The sequence below is a fragment of the Mytilus californianus genome, unplaced genomic scaffold (assembly GCF_021869535.1).
Source record: "Mytilus californianus isolate M0D057914Y unplaced genomic scaffold, xbMytCali1.0.p SCAF_7, whole genome shotgun sequence".
Taxonomy (NCBI): domain Eukaryota; kingdom Metazoa; phylum Mollusca; class Bivalvia; order Mytilida; family Mytilidae; genus Mytilus; species Mytilus californianus.
This window is the reverse complement of record NW_026262723.1, coordinates 62,741,248-62,764,901: the sequence shown is the minus strand read 5'-3', so window position 1 is coordinate 62,764,901 and position 23,654 is coordinate 62,741,248. Positions and strand designations below refer to the sequence as shown.

Here is a 23,654-nt window from a genome sequence, read left to right as displayed (position 1 = left end):
TAATTCAGTTACATTTTTAGGTCAGGAGGGACTGAATAATACAAATTACAGAAATATTGGACCACAATGACTAAAAAATTTGGTTCGCATCAATTGAGAGTGCCAAAATGTCCTGTTTTTATTCAAAATATTGAATCGTTAACAAATATCAGTAGTTTTCATACCTCAGACTGACTCGTATAACAAAATTACTTGTCCGCATCAAGCAAAACTGACCTAATTTGCTCTTTTTTATGTAAATCTTATAGTTGCAAAGTAAATCAGTTATGTTTTTATGTAAGGATGGATTGTATAAAACAAATGACAGCAATATTGGACCACAATGACTACAAAATTTTGTTCGCATCAATTGAGAGTGCCAAAATGTCCTGTTTTTATTCAAAATACTGAATCGTAAACAAATATCAGTAGTTTTCATACCTGAGACTGACTCTTATAACACAGTTTTTTAAAGAGGGACTGTATAATACAAATGACAGCAATATTGTAAAACAGTGACTAAAAAATTTGGTTCGCATCAATTTATAGTGCCAGCATGTCCTATTTTTATTCAAAATATTGAATTGTAAACAAATATCAGTAGTTTTCATACCTCAGACTGACTCGTATAACAAAATTATTTGTCTGCATCTACCAAAACTGACCATATTTGCAATTTATCAAGTCAATCTATATAGCTGCACAGTAATTCAGTTACATTTTTAGGTCAGGAGGGACTGTATAATACAAATTACAGAAATATTGGACCACAATGACTAAAAAATTTGGTTCGCATCAATTGAGAGTGCCAAAATGTCCTGTTTTTATTCAAAATATTGAATCGTAAACAAATATCAGTAGTTTTCATACCTCAGACTGACTCGTATAACAAAATTACTTGTCTGCATCAACCAAAACTGACCTAATTTGCTCTTTTTTATGTAAATCTTATAGTTGCATAGTAAATCAGTTATATTTTTATGTAAGGATGGATTGTTCAAAACAAATGATAGCAATATTGGACCACAATGACTAAAAAATTTGGTTCGCATCAATTTATAGTGCCAGCATGTCCTATTTTTATTCAAAATATTGAATTGTAAACAAATATCAGTAGTTTTCATACCTCAGACTGACTCGTATAACAAAATTATTTGTCTGCATCTACCAAAACTGACCATATTTGCACTTTATCAAGTCAATCTATATAGCTGCACAGTAATTCAGTTACATTTTTAGGTCAGGAGGGACTGTATAATACAAATTACAGAAATATTGGACCACAATGACTAAAAAATTTGGTTCCCATCAATTGAGAGTGCCAAAATGTCCTGTTTTTATTCAAAATATTGAATCGTTAACAAATATCAGTAGTTTTCATACCTCAGACTGACTCGTATAACAAAATTACTTGTCTGCATCAACCAAAACTGACCTAATTTGCTCTTTTTTATGTAAATCTTATAGTTGCATAGTAAATCATTTATGTTTTTGTGTAAGGATGGATTGTACAAAACAAATGATAGCAATATTGGACCACAATGACTACAAAATTTTGTTCGCATCAATTGAGAAAGCCAAAATGTCCTGTTTTTATTCAAAATATTGAATCGTAAACAAATATCAGTACTTATCATACCTCAGACTGACTCGTATAACTAAATTACTTGTCCGCATCAACCAAAACTGACCTAATTTGCTCTTTTTTTTTGTTAATCTTATAGTTGCATAGTAAATCAGTTATATTTTTAGGTCAGGTTGGACTGTATAATACAAATTACAGAAATATTGGACCACAATGACTAAAAAATTTGGTTTGCATCAATTTATAGTGCCAGCATGTCCTCTTTTTATTCAAAATATCTAATCGTGAACAAATATCAGTAGTTTTTATACCTCAGACTGACTTGTATAACAAAATTATATGTCTGCATCAACCAAAACTGACCTAATTTGCTCTTTTTTATGTTAATCTTATAATCGCATAGTAAATCAGTTATATTTTTATGTAAGGATGGATTGTATAAAACAAATGATAGCAATATTGGACCACAATGACTACAAAATTTTGTTTGCATCAATTGAGAGTGCCAAAATGTCCTGTTTTTATACAAAATATTGAATCGTAAATAAATATCAGTAGTTTTCATACCTCGGACTGACTCGTATAACAAAATTACTTGTCCGCATCAACCAAAACTGACCTAATTTGCTCTTTTTTATGTAAATCTTATAGTTGCATAGTAAATCTTATAGTTGCATAGTAAATCAGTTATATTTTTATGTAAAGATGGATTGTATAAAACAGATGATAGCAATATTGGACCACAATGACTACAAAATTTTGTTCGCATCAATTGAGAGTGCCAAAATGTCCTGTTTTTATTCAAAATACTGAATTGTAAACAAGTATCAGTAGTTTTCATACCTCAGACTGGCTCGTATAACAAAATTACTTGTCCGAATCAACCAAAACTGACCTAATTTGCTCTTTTTTATGTAAATCTTATAGATGCATAGTAAATCAGTTATATTTTTATGTAAAGAGGGACTGTATAATACAAATGACAGCAATATTGGAAAACAATGACTAAAAAATTTGGTTCGTATCAATTTATAGTGCCAGCATCTCCTATTTTTATTCAAAATATTGAATCGTAAGGAAATATCAGTAGTTTTCATACTTCAGACTGATTCGTATAAGAAAATAATTGGTCCGCATCAACCAAAACTGACTATATTTGCACTATAGCATGCTAATCTATATAGCTGCATAGTAAACCAGTTATATTTTTAGGTCAGGAGGAACTGTATAAAACAGATGACAGTAATATTAGAAAACAATGACTACACAATTTTATTCGCATCAAGTTATAGTGCCAGCATGTCCTCTTTTTATTCAAAATATTGAATCGTAAACAAATTTTAGTGTTTTCTTACCTTAGACTGACTCATATAACAAAATTATTTGTCCGCATCAACATGATCAACCAAAACTGACCATATTTGCCCGTTATTATGGAAATCTTGATAGTTGCATAATGAACTGTCACTTAAGTCAGTAGTACGGGATGATTTAAAACAAAACTTAATATTTAACGGCATCATCCAACACTGACATGACTGATTAAAGTAATTTATAATGAAAAGTACGAGTTGACATGTATCCAAATTATGAGGAGGTCTATTCTTGGAAAAGTGTACTGTTAATATATTATGGCGGTTGATTGATTTCGTTTGTAGCCTAACGTCCAGGGGCAAATATTTTTTTTCATGTTCAGAACGAGTATATTTTTTCGGACGTCCCAGATATCATCTATAGTCGTTATGGATAAGTCTGTCTAAATTGACGAGATGGTACAAATGTACATACTTATACAACACCTGATCAATATCCCAATATATACACTGTACAATTTTCGATCGAACATTTGGCAAAATAGAATCTTGAATCATGTAAATCCAAGGCAAACAAGGTGAATTACGATTAAAAATCCTTGTATTAAATGCATAGAGTTATATTTAGGGAGAGACTGTTAAAAATGGGGAACGAAGCAACGTAAACCATGATGTTTATATCCCATCATATACAAATATTTTTCTGATGTGTTGGATAACCTTTCTATTTGCCTCGATATTTGTACATGTAACTTTTGAAAAGAAAATATAGAAAATCCGCTACTCGGGAAAATTATTGGAACTGATTTTTTGTAATTAATAAAAGTTAATATTTCGAATTAAGTGTTTTTGAATTATTCTGGTTTGAAACACTTGTACATAAAATATTAAGATACAAGTCGTTTTAATTAAAAATAAATGTACAAATGAACACGAAGTTTATTTCTTAATTTACACAATCAGTTAACGCGAAAAGTAAACGCGCGTTTACTTTCAAGTGCACGTAGAAATACACTTGTGAAATCTGTAGTAAACGCCCGTTTACTTTTAAGTGCACGTAAAAATAAACTTGTGAAATCTGAAGTAAACGCCCGTTTACTACTGACTAAACGGACACATAGTAAACGCCCGTTTACTCGGGTAGACATTAGAAATTTCCATTTTGACCGCGTTAACGTAATTATAGTAAACGCGCGTTTACTAGTAAACGCGAAAATTGAAGTTAACTAACGAAATATGTGCACGCGGCGTTAACTTGCGTTTACTTTATGTAACGCTTGGTCTGCACCCAACTGTATGTCCTGTAACCGTGTACCAAATTATTCTACCATTTCGACACCTTTGTGAATCAGGCGTTGATGTTGACTTGCCGGACCTTAATGGAAATACACCTTTGATCAAATCTTGCAGTTCAACTGTCAATGTAGGACTAGCTATGGAGTTAATTAAAAGGGGAGCAGATGTAAATTTACAAAATGAAAATGGAAATACTGCTTTACATGAATGTATTTTATCGTCCTCACCCGATACCGTCTTAAATCTTATTTGCAAGTTGTTTATGAAAAACAATTTCAATTTAAGTATAAGAAACAGTAATGGCCTCTCCGTATTTCATTTGCTAGTAGAAAATTTGTTCACTGAACGATTTGAAACTTTTAATACTATTTTTAAAGGCGACAACCGACATCAATTTAACGGATTCCAAAGGAAATACAGTGTTACATAAAATTATAATGCTTGGTGAAAAAGACACGCATGTCAGTGTATTGGTTAAGAAAGTTCTAGGCAAATCGGATGCAGTTGATACTGAAATAAAAGGAAGTGGTGGTACCACAATTCTGAATATGGCATGTTCATATACAAAATCTAGTCGATTTAGTACTATATTAGTATTATTGAATCACGGTGCAGACGTTAATTCAAAAGATAAACTTGGAAATACATCTTTATATAATGTTATTAAATTTCTTAAAGGACATGACATTGTAACCGTGTTTGAAAGATTCATTAGAGTTTTGGCGTTGTTGTCTTTAGGTTGTGATTTGGATGGAAATAGAACAGATACACCAGTACAGTTATCACAAACCTGTCAATATCGCGACGTATCTGATATCTTAACAAACTATGACGCAAAGAACGTGGAAAATGCTGTTGAGTTACTAAATGACATTGTGCAAAAACTTTTACATCGTTACCAAAAACGGTTCCATGAAGCCAATCTACCTTGTTGTAGCTATTTATCGAAGAAAATAATTGATATTATAAGTGAAGCTTACAGTCGCATTTGTCATTTGAGATTTGACGCAGAAGATAATTTAGAATTAGGCAGTGACTTTGTAGATGTTGATAAGTCCGTCGCATTTAATTCACCTACACAATCTGCAGAAGTGTTGTCTTCTTTTAACGAAGAATCTTCAAAAAGTACAAGAGTAGTTCCACATCACTCTTCACATTTAAAAGATAACTCTTCCCCGCAGTATAAAAGAGTTGATGCTGATGGTAAAGATGATGAATCTGATGATGATGATTTATCATTGCATGGTGGATATACGGTATCAAGTGATTACACATCAGTAGACGATTATTATTCGGATGATGATTATAATTATGATGATTTTGATGTTGATGATGAAGATGATGATAATGATGATTACTATAATGGTGATGATGATTATGATGATCGTTATGATCATGATGATGATGATGATGATGAATATGATGATCGTTATGATCATGATGATGATGATGATGATGATGATGATGATTATCTTTATGTTGATGATGACAATGATGAACGAGGCCTACAACAAGTTTAACTTATTGTACCAATTAAACAAACGCGTTATTTTACATTTCTAATCTTAGTTCAAAATTTCTCCATTTCCTCCCTATCGACTAACTTTGCAAAATCTAATGTTTTGGAACTGAAACATTTATTATATTAAATCTTCAGATTTACAGAATTGGTTTTCTTGATGTCAAGAATACGGTATTAAAATTTAACACCAATCGTTTCATTAGTTTTACAGACAAAGCCATATTTTATTTTATCTGCAAAGAAAATAAGAATTATGGTGCGTTCTAATATTGTTTATATTGTTCACTTTAAAACAGTCAGATGAAACATGATAAACGGTAGTCTCTTATGTTGATCCCTTCAACACTGGGTAGCAAACTTCTGGAGATCACCGGCTGTTTTTGGCGGAGTTCCTGTTGCTCAATCTTCAGTATTCTGCGTAATGTTTTACGATTTCGTTTAGCCAGTGTTATGTCTGTTTTACTTGGAGTTGTATATTTTATTTCATCTTTTTTATGATGTCAGCAGTCGGTTCGATATTCCGGTCAAAAGAAATAAAAATATATTCAATATCATAAAAATGACATGGGCAAAATTTTGGTAACAGTAGATGTTACTCGACAATTGATTACGAAAATAAAGATCAATATGAAAAAAAATAAAACTAACGGAATCGCATGAACTCCATTAGGAGCGAGACTGTATGAGTCGATGGGGTAAGCATCTTCTGATATGCACGTTTCATCCGCCATACAAATCCAGTCAAAATGTCAAAAACGGAAATAGGACACAATTCGCAACATATTACAGGTCAGACTTCTATTCCGGTATCTAAAGATCAAAAGATTTCGAAGATATGTCAGTTGTGAAGTGAGACACAAGCACATCGTATCAGTAAACAATTCCTTACGTTGACAATAAAACGTAACATTATAAAGTGTCAATTTCACTTGTTTTCTTCATACAACTCCGCTGAAACAATCTTTGTGTAAGAAACACACCCTTTTTAATGAAGTTCGTATGGATCTAACAATCACGAGCTACCGTGTTACTTGATATATGTAGCCAGATGGGACAGATGGTATGTAACTGCTGCTAATTGGAAGGATATTAACTATTACCACTACTTTTTACTACACATTTTTTGTTGGTGTCTTTGTTATATTAATGCGTATGTTTGTTTGAATTTTTACGTCAGTTGTATTGTATGCCTGTGATGTATTTTTACACAATTTGGACTGTTGGATTACAATTATCGTCACATTAACCTATTATGTCTTTTTGGGTTGCTTACCTAATTTTGTCAATATAACGGAACTATAAATAAATGTCATAGAAGTGGGAGGTTTAGCTAGCTATAAAACCAGGTTTAACCTACATTTTTTTTCAGGAAAATGCATGTACAAAGTCAGGAATATGGCAGTTGTTTTTACTTGTTCCGTTGATTGATAGCGTTTGATTTTGTCAGTTTTTATGGATTTTCCCTTTTTAAATTTGCCTTGGATTTTAGTTTTTTGTTATTCTTTTTAATGATACTAGGGATACTGGGATATATACCTAACTGAGTTCACGTTAAGCAAAAGTTTCTATTGACATAATCATTCAACAGAACTTTATTAGATTTATTTTTGACTTGTAAGGGAACAATCGCTGTCATTGGCCAATTCAAACCTTCGACACAAATGCTTGATCCCCGTCCAAGCACACCTGTGACATCACAATAAAATTATCGAAAATTTGTCTGCATCAATGGTTTGATTGCGTACATGATTATGTACTTGATTATACCATGGTAATTCAAGCTTGTATAGATGTGTAAATGTTATTAACATTTAATTTGCACGCAGTCCTTCGTCTTACTTGTTCACATTTAACAAAAAAGGCTCTCATTGTTTTTTTTTCATGGCGAAATATGGAACTCAACTTACTCCTCTCAAAAATTTCTTGATTAACCCGTTGTACATGTTATCTCTGTAAAAGTGCATCATTATGTGTTTCTATTGGGAAAACAGATTCACTTAGAGTAGGTGAGGTTTTAGTAGGATGTGTCCTGTTTCATATAAAAATAAGAAGATTGCTTGTCTTTTACTCTATTCTGAAGAGAGAAAAAACAAGATGAGTAACTGCCAGAACCCTCTACTTAAAACCCGCTAACGCATTTTTTTTCAAATTCATCGGCTTGAATGACATTGTCGCTTGTACATTATTTATAACCATGGTATATCAATGAAATTTTATTTAACATTGTGAAAAGACATGGAGGCATACGCAGCGCCGTTTTTTCCGGACTTATCAACTACGGTCAATTAAGCTTTGTTCAGACAATCCTCTTGTAGTCATATAAGATCGGTTCTTTCTATGGTCAGACTGTTCAGTTATTGTTAATCAGCGTTTCAAATAACATACTGAATTATCTAGACAGCTACGGAACTGAATCAACTGCAAGCAGTATGCGGGAACAGAATTGAATTCACAATAAGAAAATTACTTAACAAGACATGACTATGAAATTGTGTGAGTCTGTAATTTATAGTGTGTGAGTAAATAGTCAAAATTTATGATTGATTTTAACCAGGAAGTGAATTAAATGACCTTATAAATACTCAAAACCGTATTGCTCTCTTTAATGCGGGTCATGACACTTCAACAATTCTCTCAGAAACCATGGAGGGACTTACACTATAGGAAGGCAAATGAAATTTGGCAGTCAAATATTGAGAATAGTAGATCTGCCCTTCAATTATGATAAAATTACATTGAACAAATTGGGAAAATGATTGTGTCCCCATTCACAGTAATCGTATTCATAACTCAAATTGTCTTAAAAGGGAGACAACTACATTTTTTTTTCTTTGTGAATATTATAAACTAAATAATACAAGTAGATTCGTAATGTGAGGGGATAATTCTTGATATCCATTACCTGTGAAAACCATAGGATTCATAAAAATAAACTATCGCTCAGGAACGCATGAAAGGGAAACTTTAAGAAAAAATACATATTTTTTCAACATTTTTTCCTGACTATTTCAGAGTTGTGGACAGATTTTGAGGGAGGTGGGACATAGGGGGCGGGAGGTGGGATAAGGGTACCCCCTATCCATCCCCTCATTTCAGCTGTGTTTGAATTTTTTAGATTTTCGAATTATTTGGCAATATGCATTACTGAAGATACATCAATTTTCGAAATGCACATCTGGTGCAGTAAACTGGGTTGTATTTCTATGATGTATGTTTACACAGTTTTGGCTGCTGGATCCAAATTATTGTCATATAACCTATTAAGTCTGTTTGTGTTGCTCGCCCAATTTTTTCTATATACGGAACTATAAACAAATGTCATACAAGTGGAAGGTTTAGACAGCTGTTAAACCAGATGTAACCCACCATTTTCTGCTGAAAATACCTGTAGCAAGTTCCATTGGTTGATAAAGTCTAACGTTTGATTTTGTCAGTGTTTATCATGTTTATGGACAATAACGTTTTGAATTTACCTTGGAGTTCGGTATTTTTGTTATTTCTTTTTTTTTTAATTCACATCGGAATATCAATCACTTGTTGGGTTAACTTTATTTTTAAAATAAACATAAAGATTGTCAAGCAATAATTTTTCTTTTTCATATTTCTTTACATGTCCCATATATTAAATTTATGTTTCAATTTTATTACTATTATTAAGAGTAATTATAATTACTGTAATAAATACTGTTTACACCAAGATTTATCAAAAGACCATTTAATTGATAGGACTATTCCAATATTTTACGATTGTGTTGTAGTGTTGTGTAAAGAGTAGAGAAATCATAACTGTAATGGGATACAAAAAGAGCCTTACTTATTCAAGATTTTCCTAGAATTTGTCACGTTTAAAATAGCTACCGCTTTTACTTAAGTTTGTCATAATATTCATTATTCCATTCACAATTGCAAAAGTACAAGTCACTCCTAAAATATTTTCTGAAAAATATTTTCCTTAACTATATCCTTCCAAAAAAGTGTTTTTCTTCTGTAGTTGGTGGTTTTCCATAATAAAAAAGTGTAATTTTACCTCTTTCAATAAACAATTATCAAGGTTAAAAAACATGTTAATGTTCGAAGTATTCTGGTCTAATTTTTAAGTGCGATTTAATTTCCATGGTGTGCTATTTTTTAATCTTTCAGTTAGAACAGATAGCTACGAAAGACAATTAGGGTCACAAAAAAAAATTTATCGCGTAATTTCGAGATAAATATCTCGTAATTACGAGAAAACTATCGCTTAATTTAAGATAATTATCGCGTAATAACGAGAAAACTATCGCGTAATTACGAGATAATCCTTTTTTATCTCGTAATTACGAGATAATCATTTTTATCTCGTAATTACGAGAAAACTATCGCGTAATTACGAGATAATTATCGCGTAATTACGAGATAACTATCACGTAATTACGAGATAATTATCTCGTAATTACGAGAACATCATCGCGTAATTACGAGAAAACTATCGCGTAATTACGAGATAAGAAGTTTTTTTATCTCGTAATTACGATATAATTATCGCGTAATTACGAGAAAACTATCGCGTAATTACGAGATAATCATTTTTTTATCTCGTAATTACGAGATAATCATCGCGTAATTACGAGAAAACTATCGCGTAATTACGAGGTATCATTTTTTTTATCTCGTAATTACGAGATAATCATTTTTATACGCCCGTTTACGGGACGTATTATGGTATACCGTTGTCCGTCTGTCCGTCTGTCCGTCCGTCGTCAACATGTCGGACAATAACTCAAAAACGCTTTAACTAATTTGCATAAAACTTTGGTGAATTGTTTATGTCTATTGACGTGAGCTCCCTTTCGTTTTTTATAAATTTTAGATTTTACGTTTCCGAGTTATGGAAAAAAAAATAAAAAATGCTTTCAGCAGTTCTTATAAAACTTTGGTGAATTGTTTATATCTATTGATGTAAACTCTGTTTAGAATTTTATATATTTTTCATTTATCATTTCTGAGTTATTGGGTTTTATTCATTAAAAAAGGGGTGATTTTCCAGTTTTCGGACAATAACTCAAAAATGCTGTGAGCAATTCTCATGAAACTTTGGTGAATATGTTATATCTATTGATGTAAGCTACCTTTACATTTTCATAAATTTCTAATATGACATTGAGAATTAATTGAACTTTATTTGTTTATAGTCTGACAACAGATTTACTAAGTATTGCGCAACAGCACAGTGTATTGCACAACAGCAAGAAATCTTTAATTGAATATATATTCAAATCATATAACCAATTTCAAGTTCTTTGACTACATTTATTCAAAAACCTATAATATGTCAAATATTTAATTACAATCCAAATTCAGACCTGTATCAAGCTTGAATATTGTGTCCATTTTTGCCCCAACTGTTCAGGGTTGGACCTCTGCGGGCTTATCCAGCTGCGCTCAGCGAAGCAATTTATTTTATCTCGTAATTATTCGATAGTTTTCTCGTAATTACGCGATGATTATCTCGTAATTACGAGATAAAAAAAAATGATTATCTCGTAATAACGAGATAGTTTTTTCGTAATTACGCGATAATTATCTCGTAATTACGAGATAAAAAAACTTCTTATCTCGTAATTACGCGATAGTTTTCTCGTAATTACGAGATAAAAAATAATGATTATCTCGTAATTACGAGATAGTTTTCTCGTAATTACGCGATAATTATCTCGTAATTACGAGTCAAAAAATGATTATCTCGTAATTACGAGTCAAAAAATGATTATCTCGTAATTACGCGATAGTTTTCTCGTAATTACGAGATATTTATCTCGTTATAACGAGATAAATATTTTTTTTTTGTGACCCTCATAGGCTTTCGTAGATAGCCGATTAACACATGCTTTAATTTCGACAGATTTAACTCTCTGTCATTTAAAATGACTATCATTGTACAAAATTACTTAAATGGTTGTACTTCAAAGATTTTAATTCAGATAAAAATTGGTATTTAAATGCATAATTTATTTTCCAAAGCAAACTTCTGAGGGAAAAAAAGAAAGGCAACAAAAATGGTCAAATCTAGACTATACTTATACTTTTTTACTGTAATGTGCTTTATAGTGGCCATCGATTGTTCAAATTTCATTAACGTTCGTAATAACGTGCTTGTTCGCAAAGAGATCAGCAATGACCTTCATGGAAAGATATACCATATACCATGTAAGTTTATGATTAAGATACTTACGTTTTATGTAGCAAAATAATTGATTTTTTTCATCGAAATGTATTATTTCAAGCAATTTTCTTTGGAGAGTTCCTTTTTACATTAATTAAGAACTCATTATAAAAATCAGGAGATGTAGTATGATTGCCAATGAGACAACTACCCATCAGATTTCAACTGAATTGGATATAAGCAATATGGTCACCGTACGGCCTTCGACAATGAGAAAAACCCATACCGCACAGTTGGCTATAAAAGACCTCGACATGAAAAATGTGAAACAACTCAAACGAGAAAACTAACGGCCTCACTTAAAACAAAACAATTCACTAAAAACAAATATGGCATGCATGAACCAACGAAAACCTCCTGACTTGGGACAGGCATAAGATAATGTGGCGGGGTTAAACATGTTTGTGTGCTCTTAACCCTCCCACTAATCTTGGACAGTGATGTAACAGCAAAACTTCAGAATTTACTGTAAAAATCAGTTGCAATTGGCTTACTCAGAAGATTAAGTACGAAACATATAAACATTTGACATAAAAATAATAGACACAAAGCATCGATATAAGAGTACTTGCAGTTACTGATCCAAATACAACTAATAAATAAATCATGCTCTCCCAGACTAAAGTATCAATCAGTACACATCATGGCAATTTTAATGTGGTATTAATTGCCTTTCTTGGATTTTTGTAGCCTTTTGAATTATTTTTGATTTTCTTTTAATTTTACATTCTATGTGAAAGTTATACTACAATATTGCTCGCTTTCTCTGCGATCGACAATATGTGTACGTCCCATACAAACTGTATTTTCTAATGTCATTATACAAATTATCCGATAATAAGCATGAAATAGTAGTACCGTAATTTTAAAATCAGTTCCTCATTATTTGCCGTCAGTCATGATGTTCAAAGGTTATAAACTTGGCAAAATCATTTTTAATTAAGTAAATTACAGATCTGATTTTTGTACAGTATTATATTTCCGACTTTATAACGCACATATGTTTAAACGTAAGGGTATTGTCGAAAAATGTAAAAAGGCAAATTATTTCTGTTGTTGACAGCACCAGAAAGATTTTGGTAAAAATAAATGACAGGTCAATAAAGTTGTTGCAAAAGAGTTTTTATTGTATGATGGCATATGATTGCAAATAATGAAAAACATAGTTTAAACATTTTTCATATGAATGATTAAAGATTCCTAGATTCCTAGCAATATTAACATAAAACTGATAATTACTTTTTCGTGTCACGACTTGTATAGGCTAGGAACAGTTGAGGGCTTAACATAATGTTTAGAAACCTGCCTATTGTTGAAGACTGTGTGTAGCTGTATGTTGGATTCTTGGTCTCACTTTTGTTTATTTTTGACGGTCGTTGTCTATAAAACGTATACCACACATCTGCCTTTATTATCCAAAGGGTGACTGGGGAATAGAAATATGGTCACTACAGGTGCTTTTCCGACCGGCAGTAAAACCCTTGCCAAAGTGGGGCGTTTATTTGATAGAGAGGGATGTACAAGTACGCAGCCACGTCCGGTCAGAGTGGTGACTATAAATCCGATGCCTCGTGTAGAGGGAGTGCTACGCTCTCTGAACGTTAAGAACCCATGTAACAACTCTTTGAGGGGTTCGTAGGTGTCCTGTTACAAGGCAGAATGTCATTCCCTTTCCAATATACCCTTATTTTCCAGTGGCAGTCTAAATTTCCCCGACTTTCATCCACAATTGCCTCTATTACAGGACCTATACCTATTGTATTTATTGTAAAATTAAAATTGAGAATGGAAATGGGGAATGTGTCAAAGAGACAACAACCCGACCATAGAGCAGACAACAGCCGAAGGCCACCAATGGGTCTTCAATGCAGCGAGAAACCCCGCACCCGCAGGCGTCCTTCAGCTGGCCCCTAAACAAATATGTATACTAGTTCAGTGAGAATGGACGTCATACTAAACTCCAAATTATACACAAGACACTAAAATTAGAAATGATACAAGACTAACAAAGGCCAGAGGCTCCTGACTTGGGACAAGCGCAAAAATGCGGCGGGGTTAAACATGTTTTTTGATATCTCAACCCTCCCCCTATACCTCTAGCCAATGTAGAAAAAACAAACGTACAACAGTACGCACAGTAAAACTCAGTTCAAGAGAATTCCGAGCCGATGTCAGAATAGGAAACAAAAGAAAATAAACAAAATGACAATAATACATAAATAACAACAGACTACTAGCAGTTACTGACATGCCAGCTTCAGACCTCAATTAAACTGATTGAAAGATTATGTCTTCATCATATGAATATCAGGCACAATCCCTCCCGTTAGGGGTTTATTTTCAGTCACATTAAAGATTGGACTTTTTTATAACTTTATTTAACTGTAGACTTTATGTTTACAAGAAGATCAGTGGTCCAAGATTTAACAGCTTTCTTTAATTCCTGACACTAGTTTATTGTCCGGTTTTTAGAAACAGTTCGCTTTTTGTTTTAGAACTGATTGTGCGGTCATTTCTTTTTAAATAGAATTATAGTTGCTTTCAAAGTTTGATTAACAAATGATCAAACATAGATATTGACAAAAAATGTCATTGGTTGCTGATTCAATAATTTAAACATGTTACATGTATAAGATTATTAAAAAAATAGATAAAAATACCGTGTCTCTGTCAAATATTTACCTTAGTATCATCAGAGTTATCCAGGATGGGAAAGATTTCGAGACAACCGCTTAAAATGATATACGTTGAAGTTCTACAAAAAGTCCCTTTAAGACTTAAGCAGCTAAGTTCCTTAGATAATATCTAAAGATTTCCAAAAACCATCATCGTTTGCTTACCCGTTATGGAATATCTGTGTCACAGATGACTACGGTTAATGTACCATTGTTCTAGTCACAATCCAGTTTTATTCTGCCTGAGTGTGACAAAACAGAATGAGACTGATCACAGAATTTGTATTTGCCTTTAGTAACACAACAGACTACTTTTACAGACTATATGCGTTCAGTCTAGTTTTGATGTGGTTCTGGTAGCTCAATCTTCAGTTTTGTGTCTTTTCGTCGTTATGATTTGGTCAAGGTGTTGACTATGTGCATGTATGACTTGTGTCTATTAGTGTCCTAATTGATTGATATATTAATTTATCGCTGATATACAACAGGACATCGCTTTATGGTAATTATTTCTCGCTTTCGACCGTATGATCTTGGAAATGTAAACAACAGAAATCTCATTAAAATCTAAAACTTACAAAAAACTGTTAGATTATTTCTAGATCTAAAATTTTCCACATAGAAAAATATTTGCACCTTTTCCAGATTCTTTTAAGTGGCTTTCCTGTAATAGTGCCTTGTGTTTCCTGGGTCTTGGAAGCAGTTGAAATCTCCAATACCCACCCCCTTTCCGTTAGAAGATGGCATCCCTGCTGATCTCCAGAGCTTAAAGATGATCAAAATACGGATTGAGTTACCTTCTTGTAACTTTTTATTTTAGTACTAAGATAATTTAAATAAAATCTCACATCGTTATATTTTGTCTTGTCTTGTCTTGTATAGGATTCCTCTTGATGTCTTCATATGGAAGATTAAAGGCAGATAACAACCAACACCAACCGCTGGATAACAGTATCCTGCATTGGAACAGGCACATACGACGATGTTAAACATCTTTGCGAGAATTCAAATCCCCTAACATGTGACATATAGTAGCACAAAATTAAAACAAACTGTAAAAAAAATAAAATCATCATAAATACCAGATTTAACATTTGGTACGCCAGACGCGCGTCTCGTCTACAAAAGACTCATATTACAATCATCTAACTTATGTCATTCATCAGTGACGCTCGAATCAAACAAGTTAAAAAGGTCAAATAAAGTACGAAGTTGAAGAGCATTGAGGACCCCAAATTCCGAAAGGAAAAATAACCAATCTAAGGAGACTCACAATTACTGAAAATTAGCCCAATCTAAACTAACACATAGACCATGATTCCAGTATAAAGGTATCAATCAGTACACCTCTGACGGACAAAGTGTTTAGACGTCATACGTAATCTGAGAAAAGCATGACCTTGTACAATGACTCAATATACATGTATATATATATATGTATCGACACGATAGGACTTAGTTTTGATAACTGCAAAGTATTTTTTTAAATCAAACAATTTGAATATCCTTTGTGCGTTCTTAATTTATTTTCAGTACTTTTGGACAATAAAGACAACTGTCGTCTACACCATTTGTCTACAGACATGCTTCTACAATTTGTTTGGTATAGTGATGTCATTGATGAGCCTTGTTATGTCACAATACAGCCACAGAGTAAATACGAATCATATACACCGTTCTGTATGGAGATCAAAGCAAAGAATATTCCGTGTAAGGGAAACTTTCCTTTAATAACGTACAAGACCAGATTGGACAATTACAGGTTTCATGAAGGGGTAAGCATGACTAAATAACAAAGATTATCAAAAACGATTGATATGGAAATCACAACAACAAAATTAACCCAAAAATGTGTATAAAAATTCTGAAGAATGAAATGATCCGACAAGAAACCTGTAACAAATCCTGGTTTGCATCCGTAATCTGCGAATAACAATGGAATTTAAGTCGTGTAGGAGTTCTTAGATGTGGTAATTGAATGTTAATACTTACACTCAAACTTATAGAGTTGTTAATTTTCTTGCATCTTGTGATCACATTTCAGGAGTTTATTTGCTGACTGTCGTGATGTTGAATATGAAATTGTATGTGAACCATTGTGTGTGCTGTTTTTTCTTTGTATTTTGCCTTTTAGTATTGATGGTGTCTCTCCATTTGCAACTTACGCTCTTTGTTCGCCTAGACAGTATCTTTTTTGCTTAGCGTGTTCTGTATCTTTTTTTTTGGGGGGGGGGGGGGGGGGGTTTGGAGGTTACAGGTGGAGCATCTGACTTACGCTTTACTTTACTTGAACTCCACCTAAGCACGTTGGTTCTGTTGATAGCATTGATCAGAGAAAAACATTTATCTCCTGCATATGTTTGAATGTACTATTGAAACATAAATTGTATTTTTTCAGACTATTCCATGCACATCGAACATTGAACAAGAGCGATGCTTTTCAGAGAAAACATCGTTGACCGTTATCTTTTCTTCCATGATCCCAAAACCCAAGACTTCTTCATTTTCAGTACGGTTTTATACACATAGGACTAATACAGTAGATAATAGCGCGTGCAGCTTTGGCTGGAAAGTATTTGGAGATCATTGTTATTACTTTGGAAGAGATCTAAAGAATTGGACCAATGCAAAGGTATTACAATAAATTCATAGTACATTTAATTTTGATTGTTTATGTATAATAACAAAAAAACAATTGCGCATTTCAACAATTAATGTCTCTTTAGTGATGCTCGAGGCCACAATATTTGAATATCCAAAATATAACACAAATGTTGAAGAGCGGATCAAACCAAAAAGGACCTAAAGTATAGCCATATCAGGAGAATTAACTTTATCATAGAACTAAATGTTTTGTGCGGAACTCAAATTTTGCGGTGGACATACAGTAGTGGCAATAAACGAAAATTTGGGATGGTAGAGCAGTCGTTAAGTTTGTATATAAAAATTATGTCTGATGTTTTATGATTATCAATGTGAAAATTGTTCACCATACGACCAAAGGACAAATATATAAATAACTATAGGTCACCGTACGGTCTTCAACAAAGAGTAAAATCCATACCTTACACCCCAGTTCTATTGTTATACTTCATAGTTTCTATTTCTGAAACAAGTGTAAATTGAATAGATCTATTGTTACGAATAACAATGGATTTTGACCACAGGGTGTGACGAGCGGGGTTTCTGGAAACCCCTGCTTCTACATCCCGCAAACAAAGTCCATTGTTATTCGTAACAATAGAAATTGATTATTTTTTTAAATAGCATGAACATAAGAAATTACTAATAGTGTTCACTACAAATTGTTTCAAGATATTAAAAAAAAAACATTTTAGGAAATTCCAATAGCGAAAAAAAAATCAAGCATCTAACTCCCGGACCCCCTCCCCCTCGGTTACCCAGCGGCCGATCAGGGGGTGGAGGTTCCGCGGGTTGGACCCGACTTTTATTTAAAAGATCAATGCAATTTGAATGGTTGGACACCCCCCCTTTTTTTCTCTTGAGTTGGGAACCCCTGGCTGGATCAGCCCCTGATTGCCCCCAAAAAGGGAGTTCCTAAATATTAAATCTGTATCTTTGTGTGTTGAGCGTGTCTGGTAGTCGGGTTTCTAATGCAGACACACCTATCCCTTAGTAATTCCGAATATTATTGGGTTTTTTTTCCAGAGAAGAGGGGGGAGGAGCTTTTGTTCTATAAAACCGTATTAAAGATATAAAATAAAGTTATGATTACCTTTATTAAACTGATACAGGTAGGTACTTTGGGTTATAATATTGTCTTCATCTTTAGTCTCTTCTACCAAATCCAACACTTGCCACAAAATGTCGTCTGTCTTATACCCGTCCATCTTGACAACTGAATACAAGGAGCATGATGTATTTTTTGTTAGTAAGAAGAATACACGAAACAGTCAACCTTGACCTGCTAATCCATATTAGCACATGGATTTAACGGGAATATGTAAAACAACTTTGACATTTGTAAAATATACTCACTTGTCAAAGTTTGAACGAAGATAATCAAAGAAAGGTTACTAGTGGGGTTTCATGTAATAAAAAAATTTCTTATAAATCATGGTTTGATATTATCAATAAATATGCTATCGTTTTTTTTTCATTTTTTTTTTCATTTAATAATCAATGTTAACAAATATAGGGTTTAGAATGGGGTGTAAGTTAGTTATACACCTCGGGATACGGCGTGTCTGGATAAGAAACCCCTCCGGCCTCCGGCCGACGGGGTTTCTTATCCAGACACACCTATCCCTCGGTGTATAACTATTACATACAGTTAGAAAAAAGCTTAAGGTTCATCATAACAAACTGACAAATATGGCTGTATTTACACGTCAAAAACTACTCTGAGTACAGACTTACCTGTCCAGTTGGAAAAGTTTTAAGGCCTGGCATCCACTAGATATATAAAAGTTAAATGCATTTTGTGTTTCAGAAAGATATAATCTTTTTTGGTTTTTGATGGGCATTTTTTTTTCCTTTCTGCAGAAGGTGTAAAAATAAACAAACATCTGAATTACTTCGATACTGTCCACTCAGTTAAACCCTTTAACTCACCTATAGTTGTGTAGATACCTGTTGTCCATGTCAATCAAGGACAATCAATGCAATTCAATACAGTTTTAACCTGAGAGGGAGCATCTTAAAGTTGTATCACAACTTAGTTAATTTTTACACCTTCTGCATGAAGGAAAAAAAATGCCCATCAAAATTCAAAAGAGATTTTATCTTTCTGAAACACAAAATGCATTTAACTTTTATATATCTAGTGGATGCCAGGCATTAAAACTTTTCCAACTGGACAGGTAAGTCTGTACTAAGAGTAGTTTTTGGCATGTAAATACAGCAATAATTGTCCGTTTGTTATGATGAACCTTAATTTTGGTAAACGATAAGCAAAAGATACTATAAGACATTCAAACTCATGAGTCGAAAATAAACTGACAACGCCATGGCTTAAATAGAAAAAGTCAAAAAGAGACTTAGCAACACGAACCCCACTAAAAACTGGGGGTGATAATAATATACGTTAGCAGTGCAATTTTATATACGATTATGCTAACCATGGCTTTATGGCTTTAATGTAATCAAGAAGACAATGGATCCTTTTTATACTTAACAGTATTGTGTAAATTTGTAATTGTTCTCGTGTCTTGATGCTTGCTAATTTTGCAGGAATTTTGTGAAGAAAGTGGTAGCATTCTTGTAAGAATTGAAACACCCGAAGAAAACGAATGGATTTATAACCATCAAGAAAAAGGTATAGTACAGCACAATGTCCTGAGATTTTAGTTTAACAATTATGTTAACATATACTGTACTGATGATGTCATTCATGGTATATGTTTCGGAAAAAGAAAAAAATCATCCTAAAAGAAAACTGTTTTTGTTAAATTGTATTTTCTGTACAACACTTCGGAAAATGTATTATTACTTTAAAGTTAATTCATATTTCTTTTTTGTATATCATCTTCAATTTAAGAATATCGTCAATTTCAGACATTGAAATTTTGTTTAATGTTATTTGTAAGAATGTTAATCTCTTCTTTTTGGCAATTTGAAAAAGATCTATGATACAAAGCAATGTTTTTTTTTCTAAACAGACAACATCTAATTTCCAAGTCAAACTTTCTGTTATTTGGTCCACCTGGTGAAAGAAATAAGGTCAATTTCCGCTGAATTTGTTTTTACACCAATGCCATTTTCAAAACGTCTGTCATGCTTGCCTTAATACCAATAGAGTAGCGTGGACTTTGAGTGGAAGTTTAACCATATTTTAGCTTCTTTCTAAACAGATGAAAACAGATGAAAAAACTATCCTGAAACGCCTGAAAACAGCAATTGAAAGATATTGGCGAATTTTTAGTACTAGTATTGATAAAAAAAGAGTAATAGGGGACATTCTTACCCAAAATAAAATAATGTTTGAAGTTAAGATATACCGGGGGTAGTAGTCTTTCAGAAATAATAAATTAATTTTAGTTAGAGACGTTATTCATTGTTAAATTTTACAAAAACTTAAAGATGTGCGATTTTGTATCAATAGGTCTTCAACAACAGCGTGCTAAATAACATTTGATTTATGGAAATAAGTAAAAATTGTTGTACTCTCAGATCTGTTCTTAGAATCTTTTTGTTATGTGGATGTATAAGTACCCGTCCACGTCCACTCTTTGTTTTTGTTAGATGTATTTCTATTTGTATCCATCTGATGAGTTTAGCCTTTTTCAACTGATTTTTATAGTTTGTTCTTATGTTGTACTGTTACACCAATGTCCCAGGTTAGGGGAAGGGTTGAGCGCTCACAAACATGTTTAACCCCGCCACATTCTGCATGTGCCTGTCCCAAGTCAGGAGCCTGTAGTTCAGTGGTTGTCGTTGGTTTATGTCTGTCATATTTGTTTTTCGTAAATTATTTTGCTATAAATTAGGCCGTTAGTTTTTTCTCAGTTGAGTTGTTTCATATTTTTCATGTCGGGGCCTTTTAAAACCGACCATACGGAATGGGTTTTTCTCATTGTTAAAGGCCGTACGGTTGCCTATAATTGCTTACATCCACTTCATTTGTACTTTGGTGTATAGTTGTCTCATTGGCAATCATACTACATCTCCTTATTTTTATATCAATAGAACAATGAGTTAAAACGACTGAAATTGACACAGCATAAGTTTTACGGTCACCATCAAGAATTGGTTGACGGATACGATATATCTCTGTCTCAACTAATTAACGACATTTTTCGCAGTTCTAGATCTTTAGATATTAGAATAGTCGTCTAATTTGGGTTTTTTTTCACCAATCATTGTGTCCTATTCCAAATTGTTACATTTTGAACGAATTTTGATTCGCATGGCGGTTATTTAATTCAGAACAGTAGAAGCTTTCCCAATCGACGCATTTGGTCTAGATACTTTTTGAGTTCCTGCGGTTCTGTCAATTTTTGTTTGCTTCCTTGATATGTCTTCATTATCGATTTATGAGATTTGAACATCGGTAAAGAACGCATGATGTAAACTCTTTAATATTCATATTCCAGTAAGATTTAACAATTTTTAGTTTTTAGTCTGTAAAACAAATACAGGTGAAATTGATCCAACCCTTTTAACATCTTCCTCCCCGATGGTATCACCACCCCAGTAGTCACCACTTCTGTATTGACATGAATTATCATTGATATGGTCATAATTATAAATTAACTGTTCACAAAACTTTGATATTTTTGAAATTCTAAGGATTTTCTACCCCAAGAATACATGTAGATAACCTCAGCTATATTTGGCAAAACCGTTCGGAATTTTGGATTCTCCATGCTCTTCAACTTCGTACTTTATTTGGCCGTTTTAATTTTTTATGATTCGAGCGTCACTGATGAGTTTTTTTGTAGACGAAACGCGTTATAATTCTGTAATTTGATAGTTGATATATGTAGTATATAGTATTATAATGATTCATTGATCAAAAGCGGTTTTCCGACAAGTCAGCACACATTGGCTTTGATGCTATGAGAACAAATTATCCCAAATAAGACATTTTTAGATACAGACACTAAAAAGCTTCTTCGCTAGCCAAGGGTTACGATCCAGTCCCCTCCTCTGGCTATCGAAGATGTCTAAAAAGGCGATCAATCTACAATTTTACGCTACTGTGTCATTCAAAACTACGGTTTTCAAAAAAAATAGTGTGGGGTCAATTCTGGTTTGATTTCAATCAATTTGGTATAAATCGAAGCAGAATTGTCACTGGTTTATTTGTTTCTTTGGTTATAACTTTGTTATGATGCGTTTTTACTTTCTGTTGAGTTGTATTGTGTATCCTTTCTTGCGTGTCTAAAACAAAAAAAAACAGTGGTAATAGAATCAGTATATATAAAAATAAGAAGATGTGGTATAATTGCCAATGAGACAACTCTCCACCAGAGACCAAATGACTTAGAAGTTAACAACTATATAGGTCACAGTATGGCCTTCAACAATGAGCAAAACGCATACCACTAAGTCAGCTATAAAAGGCCCCGAAATGACAAATGTAAAACAATTCAAACGAGAAAACCAACGGCCTGATCTGTGTAAAAAACAATGAACGTATATGATATACAGCAACAAACGTCAACCACTGATTTACAGGCTCCTGACTTGGGACATGCACATACAGAATGCGGCTGGGTTAAACATACAGGTTGCCAACAATAGGATACTCAGATTTCTGATTGGAGTCATTCTGATATTTCTTATAAGTTTTAAGACAGCACAGGCATACTTGCTTGGATTCGTGATAGACCGCACGAAGTCATTTCTCTTTCGTGTGCCCATTTTTCCTTAATGTTTTCCTTCGCGTAACTAACGACACTCATTTTTTTTATCCCGAATTCCACTAGAGGCGTGTAATTGCGTATTCTTCGCCTTCCGTTCGAATACACATATTTATTAACAATGATTATAACATATACATACATATTACCAATATAAATAAGAAGATGTGTTATGAGTGCCAATGAGACAACTCTCCATCCAAGACACAATGTATAAAAGTTAACAATTCTAGGTCAAAGTACAAGTATAATGCATATGATAGTTTATATTATCTAGGTATAAGGTGTTAGATAGTTAATATCAAGTAAAATTGGGTTAATAATTTTGGTGTGATTTTATAATTTACTAGAAGATATGTGGACTGGAGGAATTAGAAGCTTCTATGATGACTTCATATGGTATGATAATAGAGAGGACATGCTATATACAAACTGGAATTTCATGGAACCTAGCAATCGCTATGACAATGAAGATTGTATGTTGTTACTCGTTACAAACAGCGGGAAGTGGAATGACAGAAAGTGTTCCATCAAAGCTGAATTTATCTGCGAAAAAAATATTTAGGAGAAAATACATTCCTTTTGCGTTTATTTCATTGTCTTATTGTATTAAAAATAGAATAATTAAATCATCAGTCCAGTTCATATAGAAAGAAATTCAACATTTCATTTGATTCTTGAATCGTGTCTTTTATGAAAATAAACTGTATTTAATGTACATCCTCAAATAAAATCGCATTCAAAATGTCTGCCTCTGA

The 23,654-nt window shown here is 33.0% G+C and overlaps 2 protein-coding genes across 3 annotated transcripts in view; both read left to right on the top strand.

The window, feature by feature from the left end:
- LOC127708535 (uncharacterized) overlaps positions 1 to 5,853 on the top strand; it is a 31,126-nt gene extending 25,273 nt beyond the window's left edge. The window contains exons 7-8 of the mRNA XM_052213433.1: positions 5,383 to 5,559; positions 5,831 to 5,853. Coding sequence (XP_052069393.1) covers positions 5,383 to 5,559; positions 5,831 to 5,853 — 200 coding nt within the window. The remainder of the gene's footprint in view (positions 1 to 5,382; positions 5,560 to 5,830) is intronic.
- Positions 5,854 to 11,640: 5,787 nt separating this feature from the next.
- On the top strand, positions 11,641 to 23,654 carry LOC127707477 (aggrecan core protein-like). Of its 2 annotated transcripts, none has more exons than XM_052212012.1 (5): positions 11,641 to 11,878; positions 16,103 to 16,344; positions 16,968 to 17,201; positions 19,763 to 19,847; positions 23,250 to 23,654. In XM_052212012.1, the coding sequence occupies exons 1-5, from the start codon at positions 11,728 to 11,730 to the stop codon at positions 23,459 to 23,461; spliced, it is 924 nt and encodes a 307-aa protein (XP_052067972.1). In that variant the 5' UTR covers positions 11,641 to 11,727; the 3' UTR covers positions 23,462 to 23,654. The 2 variants fall into 2 exon arrangements, with proteins under 2 accessions (XP_052067972.1, XP_052067971.1); XM_052212011.1 differs by having other exon boundaries at positions 23,247 to 23,654.